Source organism: Micropterus dolomieu, linkage group LG18 (assembly GCF_021292245.1).
Source record: "Micropterus dolomieu isolate WLL.071019.BEF.003 ecotype Adirondacks linkage group LG18, ASM2129224v1, whole genome shotgun sequence".
Lineage (NCBI taxonomy): Eukaryota > Metazoa > Chordata > Actinopteri > Centrarchiformes > Centrarchidae > Micropterus > Micropterus dolomieu.
Genome location: NC_060167.1, coordinates 15,211,145 through 15,224,940, shown reverse-complemented (window position 1 = coordinate 15,224,940; position 13,796 = coordinate 15,211,145). Strand labels below are relative to the sequence as shown.

Below are 13,796 nucleotides of genomic sequence, written 5' to 3'. Positions count from 1 at the left end.
TTACATTTACCCCGAAACTGAAAAGAAAAATAACTACTGTATGGGAGGTAATATGACTGACAGATTGTTTGATCATGCAAGCAAAGGAAGAATTGCACATCTGAGCAAACATGTTTCATTTGCATCCAAACCTCCAGGTGGCTTCCTCACATTCTATTGACTGCTGTATTACTGTTATAATGTCAGCTACCTAATAATATTTACTTTCTATCTTTTTGCCTAAAATATGAGCTTATGGAAAAAATGAAGCAAGGTAGCGTCACTATTGCTAAAAATATATTTATTCGTGCATCAAGATTAGAGGTTGAAACTGAACACATAAATCAACCCACCCACCTTTTCATTGATTAAATTAAACAAGCACTCCCCGAACACCTCCGCACTCCCCGAACACCTCCGCACTCCCCGAACACCTCCGCTCACACTGTCTCTCTTCTTCCTTGGTCACAAACTACCCTTTTTACTCTTTCAGTGCAGAGTTGTTGGTTCTTTGCTCTCCACACTTTTGATCTGATGATAATGCCGCTCAGAATTTCATTAGAAAGCACACAGTCGATGCTAATTGAATCTTCACCTCACTCTGGCTCGATACCCTATTATGCTCTTGATCAATTACATTGAGATGGAGGTCCAGGGAGGTCCATGTATCTTACACAAGTTGCTGCGGACAGTCGGGACACACAGATTGATGGAGTCACAGCGACCCAGATTCTCTGGAGTTCCCCTCTTAGTTGCACAGATTCTCTACTGTGGTTTGGTGAAGAATCACTGGACTGGTCGTTTTGGACAGATACATACATTTGCGGTCATGTGATTGCGTGTTTGTGTGTATGTGACTCTGATTATCTTTATTTATGCCTGTGTGCGGTTGTTCAGAATTTCAACAAAAAAAAACATTTAATAAACTATGAAAGAAAGTACACTATAGTAAAAGAATGTTTGTATTAAAGATTTTAACAAGTCACAACAAAATAGCAGCACTTGACATATTGATCACGTATTTATGCAACAGTTTGTGCACCTAATAAGTGAAAATGGGTCAAAGATTGTTTTGGACAAACATCAGATTGCAGACGCCTTTGAATAAAAATTTGAGTTATTAGTAAATTTATGTAAACATTATGCTTCCCCAACCCCAACATGTAAATTCACTGGGATTACAGTTTTACACTGAGTGCACAATGCAACCAGTTTGAACAAACAAAATCAGACAAGCCACACTCATATCCATTTTTATTTAAAAAATTAAAGTCGCAGTGGCTTGAAAAGGCAAACACAGCACCAGAGGAACACAGGGAAAGCATTCAAACTCCCAAAGGAAGGAAGCACCAGGGGCTGAGGTACAAGCTGTGAACCTTCTTGCTGTGCAAGAAACTGACTAACAAAAGGTAGGCTACTCAATAACCTCCCCTACCTGCAAAGTTATTACAATAGAGTTGTCTATGAACAATTTATTACCTCTATTATCTGAACATGTCATCCACCACAAACAATTGCCTGTGTACTTTGCTACAGCATGCAAGACAAAGGTCTGCTGAAAATACTGTCTGTGTCTGACAACGGATGGAAGGAGTCGATATAGACAATGAATGAGTAAATGAATGACAGATCCAGTACTGCTTTAACGGCCTACGATTCCCATCATCCCATGCGGCAGGACAAGCGTAACCAGCCGTTGCTAACAACTCCGAACAGCCCTTTTGGAGCCTGTCAGCAGCGTGTCGCTTGGCTGTGCTGCTTCTTCCTCCGGCCTGAGACCTGGAAACATGTTCTTCGCTCTGAGACAACTCACACGGGTACGTGCATTATAAAGCGCTGTTGCTGTGTCAATGTTTCCTTGACGGTGTGTTTGAGTTGTGTAACTTAGCTAGCGGTTGTGTATGGTTGAACAGTTAGCTAGCTTAACGTCAGTGTGGTTCAGTAACGTTAACAGTCGTGGGTGTTAAGTTGCCCACCTCCGCTTTAGCAGTATGTGCACTTGTCATCAAATGGAAGTATATTTGCAGCAGTTAGCCGCTAGCTATCTCTGCTGTCCTGTTCGCATTGCATTTTTGAAATCTTGTTTGCTAGCTGAAAAGCTAGGAGGCTAGCTGTCAGTGCCTTAATGATGCAACAGCGACCGCTCAGTTTCATCATGTGGGAAAACTGAACGAAACAGCACCACTGATCATGTGTATACGTATCACCAAATTTAACTAACTTACCTATCTTGGAATATTTAGCTAACGTTACGCTTATTTGAAAAAGTGAAGCGCTACGTTACTTTGTAAAGTTATTTTATAGTGGATGAGCACTTTACACAATGTTAAAAAGATAAGCCAGAAGCCTCAGATATGATAACTCTGTGAAGATAATGCAAGGGAAGGTTACAGACAATAAAATATTAACTAGAAATTAGTAGTCCACTAACGTTCAAAGTGCAAAACGAAGCTGGAGGTGCACCAAGCAAATATTAGTCTCATACCCCCATGGGTGGCTCTGTTGCCTTAACTTTTTTTTTTACTGAGGTGCACCAGGACACAGTTTAGGCTGGGCGGTATGGCCTAAAATTCATATTGCGTGTCGAGGCGGCTTGTTGTTAATGACATAACCCATAAGGCTCCTTAGGGACAGGGGAGAGAGGTGGAAGGGTTACCTCCTGCGATGATGATGTACAGGTGGAACGGGCACCTCAGCGTTGGTTCATTGTTCATTCACGTCATTTTAACAGGGCTGACAATTTTGTCTGGCGAATACCAGTCTTAAAACTAAATGTACTCACCAGAGAAAGTGAACAGCCTACCCCTAATACGCTTTTTCAACGGCGCTGGTTAAATTTACACGACGAGTCACTCTAGCTTGATTGACAGGTCGCCATGGTAACGATTTGTCAATCACAGATAATCCCGCCCTGAAGCATACTCTGCTTTATGGTCTATGTTCCTCTAAATGGGACCATAATTTACTAAATGAACATCATGTTCTAAGACCTGAAACTAGCGACTGAGACCACAAACTCATTAGGAAACTGTTTACTGAGGTAATAAATCAGGTGAGAAATAACCTAATTTTACCATTATTTCTAATGGAACCGGACTTCTTTTTGCAATCAGAAGAGTCGCCCCCTTCTGGCCGTTCAATAGAATGCATGTTTTAAGGCACTTCCGCATTGGATTCCAGTGTTTACCCTGGGATGGAGTTGTAACAGCGGAGGTGCAGCAAAAAAATTTTGGTGTACGTAGTATGTCTGAAAAGAAAAACACAACATGTCTCAGCAGTATTGCTCTTGTGTCCATGAGCATGCGATGCACATTAGATTAGTTAAAATTTCAGTGTTTTCCCATATGTTTTTGTGAGCTTTAGAGGAATGTTTTGGTGGTGGTCGTGTTAATCAGTGTCAGGGGTTTGGGGGTCCTTCCCCAAGAAAACTTTAAGTTTTCCAATGATAAATATGTAATTCACATTGTATTGGGCCATCATTTTCACAAATATCTCTGAAAAAATAGTTGGAAAACCTAGAACAGATAATAAATAAACAACGCCCAAAGATCAGTCTACTGGGGAGGAACTACAACCATTAGATTTGGGGAAATTAATTTGGTTGGTTATGATGCTCTCCACAGTGATTTTACATTTATGGCACAGCATGTTTTGGGCATCACCACCTAAGCCTTAACGGCAGGAAATCCCTGTTAATATGACCTCAGAATCATTAAAGCTTTTGACATTCATCTGTATAGACATTAATATAAAGAAATAAGCAAAATGAGAAACCGCTTCTCTTCTGAGGTGCATTTTATCCGCACATTAAAATCCTAAAAGAAACGTCTCCTCATTAGCGTAAAAGGACTAGTTTGCATCACTAATTTGCTTTACTAACCACAGCTACTCCAGTCACCACTGTTTTTTCAGACTCATCTGAAAAAATGATTGAATCAGTCTATACAGAACAGATCTGTAGTCTAAACCACTTGAGTCTAAGTTTATACCTGATGTTCTCAACATTGGACAAGTACGTAGTAATAAAATACAGCTACCAGTTAATTTGTATAAATTGAGCTAATGTTAAGTTACATAACAGCCAAAAGACGAAACCCACTGTATAAGCTTTCCTGCTCAGCTGTGCAGTCTGAAGGGGAGGGGAGATGTTAGCTAACTTAGTGCAAACAGGCTTCACTTTTCCAGCAGTTGGGGAAACAACAAACACTTATTTAAAACTAATGTTAAAACTCTAATATTTAGTCTACTCTTCTTGTTGATATACCTGCTTCAGACAAAATATTTCAAACACGTTCCAGTATAACGCAATACATTTCAATAGCAGCACAAACTGCATTCACCAAAATTACTATAAAATTGAATCAGTACCTCTTGAAACCAGTTCGAACAAAATCTGAACATTATAATCTTCAAGTATTTATTGCAGGGTTGTTGTATTAGACTGCATTAGTTTTACATAACCTAATAGACTGGCAACCGAGTGTAAATCCTAATATTTTACTACATAAAATACATACATAAATGCAGGAGGAAAAACACGTCATAACCAGCACTTTACAATACTGTGTAATGAAGACCATAACAACACTACAAATCCTCAAATATCTCCTTATACTTTAATGAACGCCTTTATGTTGCAGTGTTAATAATTTAACTTAACATTATATGGTTCACAAAGTGTGCTTAAGTACAGGACTGCATTACAATGTACAGTGGACAATATTATCCCTGTAAGTTATCATGTTTTTGAAATCTTATTCCCTGTTAGAGTAATTGTAGCCCCCTTAATACAATCATTTGGTTTGACAAATTAGTTTCCCAGTGGTCACGCCAAAGTTAAATAAAGTTTCTTAATCTGACAGTTTTGTATTAAACAAGTTGTTTGATTAGTTGAGACCTTTTATACAGCCTATGGTTGAGACATCAGGGTGATGGCGGTGTTGGGGGGAAGGGGAGTTTTTTGAGGGCTAATAATAGCCTAATTTTGAACTTTATGAAGTGACCCATTTTTGAGATGGTGCGAATTTCATGTAGTTTCTCAGAAACAACTAGGCTATGCCAAGTTTGTGCCAAAATCTTGTGGCATGTATTCAGACCTAGTTTTATAAGTCACTGTCAGTGTGTTTGAAGTTTCCCATGAAGCTGACTGACTCACATGCTTGCATGCTTTTCCTATTGGTTCTAATTGGTTAAGTGTGCATCTTCTAAAGGACTCACAAGACTCTTGAGTTCTTTTTGGTTAAGGCAAGCAGCCTCCTCATCGGATATGAGTTTGAGAGGGAGAGGTTTCAGTCCTTGTGCAGTTATTTCTTGTTGCTGTTGAGCTAATCAGGCTCACGGGGAGTAGGCTGTGGGTGTAAGTCTGCCCAGGTATGTTAACAGCTGCCAAAGTATATTTGGCAGAGAACAGAGAGAGAGAGAGACGTTATCTGACGCAGCCAGTTGAAAAGCACAGATCTGGGGTCTCATTTATAAAACTGCGTAGAATACTCACCAAAAGTGTATGTGCGCTCAAAAGCCAAAACATGGCGTACGTCAAAAAAATTCAGACTTAGAAAACTGTGCGTACGCACACTTGTAAGCAAGTTCCCTTTATAAATCACAATCAACTTGAAATGTGGCACATGTGAGGGAGCTCCATGTCGACCCTTCAAACGCCCATAGTTGCCTATAAATGGTCAGTGAAACGCCCCTCATTAATATTAATACGTACTGACTGCATGAAGAAAAGGAGGCAAATTCTGACAGAGAAGCTACAAAACGAAATTTAACTCGGTGTGACAATGACGTTCCTTTTGGTGAAGCTGAAGCATGTTGTTTGGTGGGTAAAAAACGCACTTTCACGCAATGCTTGTGCACCGGAGGAAAGGGGGTACCGGAGCACCACTCCTTTTATAAGTGATCTACAGGAAGGGACATCCCTCCTGATTAGTGACGTCGCTGGGGTAAGCTAAGTACTAATTTGGATTTTCCCAGTAAACCAAATGCATTCCGCATTAAACATTTATTTAGGCTAAACAATCAGTCCACTCACTTAACAAAGCTGCCGATGAGTTAGAAGAAATATGACTTGTTGAAAATTACAATAAAATAGTGTTATATTTTCCATAACGTGTTTTTACAAACAGCGCATCACATCCACACACTGGCGCACAGCGTTTGGCTCAATAAGGCAAGGAACATGTGATGACAATAGGCTACATGAAACTGTGCACTCCCATTTGCTCGACTGATGCATTGAAAACGGCATCATTTTAAATTTTGTCCTCCTGTTCACATTATTGATGAGAATAAATTGCACTGCATGCAAGTATTAATATGATTCCCGATTAATCTGTACAATATTCTTGAGGTGTTCTTTTGCAGAAATAGATATCTCCAATTGTGTTTATGATCCTAAATCTGGTTCTTTTTGTGCGCTGCAAATTATCTTAAATTATGTTTTTTTGCGCACTTCAGGGAAAATAAATCGAACGGATGTTTGTTTATTCAGAAAGGCTTTAAGCCTATAATACTCAGAGGTAATATTATTACATGTAGTATATGTGAGTCGCAGTTTCTCTTTTCTCCTCTTTATGTGCGTACGCATGGTTCAGAGTTTACTTACCGCACATTCTCCCGTCAAGTTTGTTTTTTATAAATCACAACCTTTGCTTGCGATGTGGCGTACGCACGTATCCAGCCCTGTTTTGTATATACGCACCGTTTATAAATGAGGTCCCTGGTAAAGCAAAAGTGAACACACCTGTTGGTGCCAATGTTATTCGGTACCATGGTTCTCTTGATTGTTGTGATAGGCTACGTCATTAACAGCAAACCTCCTCTCTTGAGTGACAGAGAGAGAATGTTCTGTAACCTGGTGCAGATTTGGAGAAAATGTAGTTATGTTAAAGTTATGTTTTTAAAATAGAATAGCCAATGTTTATGCTGGTGCTAATGGGGATGCAAAGAGAGAGAGAGAAGACTGTCATTTATAGCTCTTGGAAGAAAATCCTAATTGGCATCTCTACTTCTGACCAAATTAAGGCCTTTTGGAGGCGCCTAAGCTTTGTATTCAGTGTATAATGATGGGAAAGGTTTGAGTGCAAAGTGACACAGATTTAAATTGTAATGCAGTAAACTTGAGTCAAAGAAACTGACTGTGAATATGAAAGAATGTAGCATTTCCAAATGTTGTTTTTTTTAAGATCTTATTTTTGGCCGTTTAGGTTCTGCTCTGTGAGACATCTGTGGAATTGGAGAGTTCAACAGCATGAGATCATTGGAGAGAGTACTGATATTACCACAAACTCAGAAACTCTTTCTTTTTAAACTACTGATTGTAAGAACTGCAAGCCAGAGGTCAAATAGAAAACTGAGATGTGGCTCAAATATCTTGTTCTAAACACTTAAAAATGTTAAATTGTCAGTAACAAATGTGTCCTTTCCTTTTTCAGTTTAAACACACAGAAAAGTTCCCATGCCTGAAGCTGTTTATCAGCCTTCTGCTACTGCTTGATAATAATTTACTGGTATTACCTAAGTCTAGACTTGCCACAACTAGACAAGTAGGACAGTCAACATGCCAGTGTTGGAACCAGGAAATTGACATCAATTTGCATTGAAACAAATCCAAGTAAAGTATTAACCTATCTAGACAGTTCTCTTTTGTTTTGTTTTTTACCAGATAGGGCTGCCTGGTTAATGTAATCACAATCACAATGTCGTACGTGAGATTACATAACCGCAAAAACTGTGCGATTTTAATAAAACAGAAAAAGTGAGTGTGACGCTCTCTTCTCTCTGTGCGCTGCAGTCTGCTCATTATCCCGCCCACACCGGGCTCTCGCATGTGCCTCTAAAAACAGATATTAAGCCTATCTGCAATTAAAAAATTATTTATGAACTGTGTGTGAGTAACTTTTAAGACAACAACCTACCGTAACACCCCTTCCCGCCCCGCTGCTAATCGTTCAAATGATAGTCGGACTCGCCACTGGAGCACCGAGAGAAAAGACATTGCTCTGTGAAAGAGAGATGTCGTCGGCAACTGAAGCTGTAAGACAACTGAAAGAAAACAAGGAAGGAAGGTTTGGGTTTTGGCTCGAGACCTATTTAACATTAGCTGTATCGGTGCCTTTTGTTGTTCAGCATGTTCAACTTTTCATAAACCCGATGTACTTGTCAGTCACTTTCCGTCAACCAACCACAGCCCGGATGGGGCAAGACATTAAAAAAAAGTTTGACGTGCTACAGCAAATCCTTAAATGTTGAACAATATGATTATTGACTAGGGCTGCACAATTAATCTAATCGCAATCGCGATGTCGTCATGTGCCGCAAAAAGTGTGCGATTTAATAAAACAGTAAAAGTGTGTGAGACACTCTTCTCTGTGTGCGCTGTAGTTTGCTCATTATCTCCGCCCATACCAGGCTCTCGCAACAACCTAGCCCTAACCCTTCTCTCCGTCCTGCTGCTTATCGGCAGCAGCTGAAGTGGTAAGACAGAAGAAAACTGGGAGAAGATAAGGGGGGTTTGGGTTTGGCTCGCTAGACCATTTAACGTTAGCTGCATTGATGCCTTTTGTTGTTCATGTTCAACTTTTCACAGAGCCGACGTGCTTGTTAGGCACTTTTCGTCAACTGACCAATCACAGCCGGGATGGGGTAGGACATTAAAAATAGTTTGACTTCTTTTTTATTAGGGGTCCAAGCACGAGTGGGCTGAGAACCCGCGAATGCAAGGCATCGCGGTTCCCAGTACCAGCGGAGCTGGGAACCCTATTTTTTTCGCTCTGATTTTTATTAATTTTTTTTATTTATTATTTTTATTCTTCTGTGAATTTTTGCCTAATTCCACTACTGCAGCCTACATGGTAAGTGCTAGGAACGCGAAACTCACAGGGTAGGTTCAGGCCCATCAGACGACGGCATGCAAAACATTTCACTCACTTCGGCCACTAGGGGGCGCTACAAGCAAGGTCCAAAGTTTAGCACATTCAAAGCGCTGTAACTCCCGCATACAGTGGTGGATATCAAAAACCATATATCCACGCCGCAAGTCCGATCGACACCAAACTTGGCACGGATAATCTATGGACCAAGCTGATGAAAGTTTGTAGAGGAATTTTTGATCCGACAAAAAATGTCGCAATTATATGCTAGCAAACGTTTGCGAAAAACGCCACTAACAGGAAATGATGTCTTATCTTTGCTTTGGAATGGCCGATCAACAAAAAACTTGAAGCGTTAATGTGGGACGACCCCCTGAGGGCCTGTGCAAAATTTGGTGCAACTCGCCCCTGGGGGCGCTATTTAATCCAAGAAAATTGTTCCTCTATAACCACAAGTCACACTGACCACTGATCAAACCACTGCCGAATTCTTCAGCATGCTCCCCTTACTACAGGCACCAAACTTCACCCTAATATGCCCATAGGTGGCACTGTTATTGCAGCTTAAAATCGTCAGCAAAAATCCCATTGACTTACATGCATTTTATATCTCCATAACCGCAAGTCCGATTGATACCAAATTTGGGTCAATTGTTCCCCATGGGGCCCTGATGACACCTGAAAACTTTCTTTCAAGTCGTCCAAAAGGTGGCGCTATAATCGAAGTTCCAATACCCCATTCATTTCAATGGGATTTTCAATCAAAGGACATTTTGCCGGATAACTACGGCTCACTACATTGCACATTCATAAACCTTACGTCTACGTGTTTGGGGGATGCTGCCGATTCCGATGGTAAAGGACACGCCTCTGTGCGATGACATTTTCATTTCGCAAAACTGGAAAATCTATTTTAATTAACTCCTCCGAAGCCGCTAGTCCGATCGGCCTGAAACTTGGCACGGACCATCTCTGGACCAAGCCGAACAAAGTTTGTAGAGGGAATTTTGATCTGACAAAAAATGTCCCATTTGCACGGTAACAAATATTTGCGAAAACGCTAAAAACAGTAAGTATAACATATCTCTGGCTTGGAAAGGATCATCACAAAACTTGAGGACCTTATGTGGCATCCAGGTTGTGGATAGAGACTCTGCATTAGACAGCTGTACATTGAGCTGGTGCCAGTGTGCCAATATTTGCTGCTTCTATCCGCCCCTTCTGTAGAGCAACACGCTCCCCTTGTTTCGTTTTACATCTGTTTTACTAGTTGTTCTTATAAACATTGTTGAGAAATACACATTTCAAAATGTCAGTATTTCACACATTGCTTGATAATTAAGCAAGTAAACTCATAGTACCGTTTGTTCCATTATAACTGAATCGCAATATTGTCCACAATAATCGCAATATGACTTTTTCTCCAAATTGTGCAGCTTTATTATTGACAAGTTAGTACTAAGCATTAATAAATTAGAGACCAATGTAGAGCCTTTTGCTTGCACAAGGATTTAATGAATAAAAACAACCCACAAAAATGAAACTGCTGCTACTTTATTGTTTAACTTTGTTCAAGTTGAGAAATACACATTTCAAAATGTCAGTATTTAACGCATTGCTTGATAATTAAGCAAGTAGACTCATAGTACCATTTTTTCCATTATAATGGAATTGCAATATTGTCCACAATTATCACAATATGTCTTTTTCTCCAAATCCTGCAACCCTACCAGATAGGCTATCAATTCTGGACAAAATGGTTGGTGTTAAGTATGTGGAAAGTTAGTGACTTGTCCCAATTACTAGTAGACAATTTAACTATTGTATCTTTGGTTATGTTGAATACTGAAGTCACACTTCAGAGTAACTTGCTGTATAAATGAGAATGTATAAATAACTACTTATTAGTCAAAATCAATAATAAAAGTTCTCATATTTTCTTTGCAGTGTACTGAAAGACTAGAGATCAGCTTTGCAGGGCTTTGTTTTTTGTTGGTTAGAAGACCTGCTGCCCTTTGGAGTTTGGTGCATAACTCCTACTCATCATGCTTTTGTTTGAAGTTCTGAGGAAAAGATTCGAAGCAATCCTACTTTTCTCAAAAGTTCCAGTCAATACAGGTTGACTTGTTTTTTTCATTGCAACATCAACCAGCTGAGTGGTATTGATGGATTCACACGTTTTTCACACTTTAGCATTTTTTAATTCTGTTTTATTCATTCATGTCTTATCCTAAGTTTTTTCCTGTTACAGAAGCACTTCCTAAACTCATGGCTGTGTCCTATCCTGTCTCCGACGCTATATCTATTCTTAACTTAAGACATCCTAACTAGAACAGTAAACTTGATTCTTCAACAGGCACTTGTCCTGTCATGCATGAATCTGTGTTAGGAATGCACACAAGACTGCCTGGATCCTTGACAACGGAGTTGTCTCACTTCACTTGCCAGTGGATATCTAGCTTGCTATAATGGACAAGAAAAGACTGGCATTTAATTTGGGCGATCAGTTGGAGGCATTCATAGTGTCAGTGAAGGAGAAAAATCTTCTGTGGGAAAGTTTTATTCCCGGTTATCGGCCCAGGATAAAGATATTCACCTGATGTAGCATGTTGATCAAATTCAAAATTAATCGTCATGGCAGTCAATACATGGTCCGCATGGCTCTACAGTGTGACCATTTTGTTCACATATGCTCCTAAAAATCTATACGTGAACCGGAAAAATGACTTGCAAACACAATGTGCGAGTAATTACAACCTGCCATAATCCCCACCCCGCCCGCTGCTTATCGTTCAAAACACCCCGCCCTGAGTAGCGGGCAGGATGTGACTTAAAACTGGTGTCAGTCAAAAGAGTTGCCAAAACCCTGACAGGAAAAAAGCCAGCTAGCCTCTGGAGCACCGGGAGAGATACCGGTGGGCCGGGCGCTCAGTGGCCGCTTGAGCAGCTCGTTTCAAAAACAAAGACAGAGATGCGGTGTCAGCAGCTAAAGTGTTGAGAAGCAAGAACTTAGGGAGAAGATAAGGAGGTTGTGGGTTTGGCTAGCTCGGTATTTAGCTGTATCAGGCGCCTTTTGTTGAAACATTATTCAACTTCTCATAAAATATATGTGCTTGTCAATGTCACTTTTCGTCAACTGACCAGTCACAGCCTGGATGGGGCGGGACATTAAAAAAAGTTTGACTTCCCACATTAAACTTTCAAATGTTGAACTCCTCCTACATGAATGGTTATGATCAATGATGAGATGGTAGCATTATCAAATCAAGAGACCAATATAGGCCATTTTTCTTGGACATGGAATGAAAACAACTCACAAACATGAAACTGCTGTTTTGTCCAGCTGGAATTAATAGTATACCAGTGGTGGGCTATATAGTATACTATTATATAAAAGTATAGTAAAATTATATAACTAATATATTTACATACTAACAGTATACTATTAGATTAAAGTTTTACTTTTTATCTAATGTTATAATATTACAACACTAATACTACAAAGAGCCTCTGCAGTGGAAAGATGCATTTCCACTGCACAGGATGTCAGAGTGCAAATATGTGCTCCTTCTTGCCTCCTCCTGAGAGCAACGCGTTCCTGTTCTTCTGTTTTACTAGTTAGTACTAACTTAGTACTAAGTTATTACGGATGCACCGAATGTTCAGCCAACAAAATTAATCAGCTGAAAACAGCAAAAAAAAGCACTTTCGGTGTTCGGCCTAATAAGTCAAAAGACCGAACAATTACGTTGACATGTCGGCAGTGTGGAAGCCTTTTACAGATGAAATAAAGATGCAAAAATCACCATTTTCAGACAATGTTCTGCTGAATTGTCTCCTAGCACATCCAATCCAATGACTTCCTAGAAAAGGCAACAAACGGTCTGACCTGCTTTGAGTGTTTCTGTCACTCTTTTATGAGAAGTCGATAAAGCTAGCTGCACCTAAATTTGGACTGCACACGTATACAAAGACATGTGTTGCAGTATGAGTGTCCTACCTGAAGAGAGGCTATGAAGTCTTTGTTATGCAATACGAGAAACACATACAACATGATTTATCAAATTGGGTCGGACTTAATGAATTTAGGGCAAGGACAATGTCCGGTTTTCAAAATGAGGTGTCTGTACATGATGGAAATAAGATTAATTGGATTATATTCACAGAAAGTATAAAACATATTACATCATGCGTACATTAAAAGTGAATTGACAAATGTAATTTACTTTACTTGACCCTCTTGGGCCTTGGACCCACCCACCATAGTCTCTCCAAATCCTGTGGGAAACACTGAGTAAAAGACACATTTTGACTATTTAATTTATGCAATGGTAAAAAAAAAGGCAAAATAAATGGAAAAGGTGTGAATGTACTTGTTCGGTGTTCGGCAAATTTTTTCATTAAATTCGGCTTTGGACAATAATTTTCATTTCGGTGCATCCCTAAAAGTTATTGTGGCTCATGCATGTGTGCTCAATTTCACGTTGACTGGGATGTATAAAGGAAAGGTGCGCAGGACCTGGAGTACGCCTGGTTTTATACATGTGGATATTTCTGTGCGTACGTACTTTTCAAATTCAGTATAAAAGCTGCACAGTCTTTTAGCCCTGAGGCCCCAGATCCGGGAATTGTAGGGTTTGAGGAGCCTTTCAGTTATAATATTTCGGTTTTCATGTTGTTCCCCATCTTCAATGTAATTGCAACACAGACCTAACAACAGTGCTGCCATTTTAGGCAGTTATTTTTAATTAAGGACAGGGTCTATGCCATTCTAACGTCTGATTCCTAACTTAGGAAATGCTTCAGTTAGGACGGGTCTGTAATAGTTAAATTCCTATGCTAAGAAAGATGGGATATTTTTCATAAACATAGTTAGGAAACTTGTTTCTATAATGCCAAAAATCCTAGATGTCATCCTGACATCCTTTCCATGAAAGATGGCTG

At 39.8% G+C, this 13,796-nt stretch overlaps 1 protein-coding gene and 1 long non-coding RNA gene across 2 annotated transcripts in view; one reads left to right on the top strand and one right to left on the bottom strand.

Annotated features, from left to right (window-relative positions):
- LOC123957027 overlaps positions 1-13,796 on the bottom strand; it is a 61,232-nt gene that overhangs the window by 27,992 nt on the left and 19,444 nt on the right. The gene's annotated exons all lie outside the window — the stretch shown is intronic.
- Positions 1,638-13,796, top strand: part of shmt2 (serine hydroxymethyltransferase 2 (mitochondrial)) — a 31,419-nt gene continuing 19,260 nt past the window's right edge. The window contains exon 1 of the mRNA XM_046029621.1: positions 1,638-1,796. Coding sequence (XP_045885577.1) covers positions 1,767-1,796 — 30 coding nt within the window. The 5' untranslated portion in view covers positions 1,638-1,766. The remainder of the gene's footprint in view (positions 1,797-13,796) is intronic.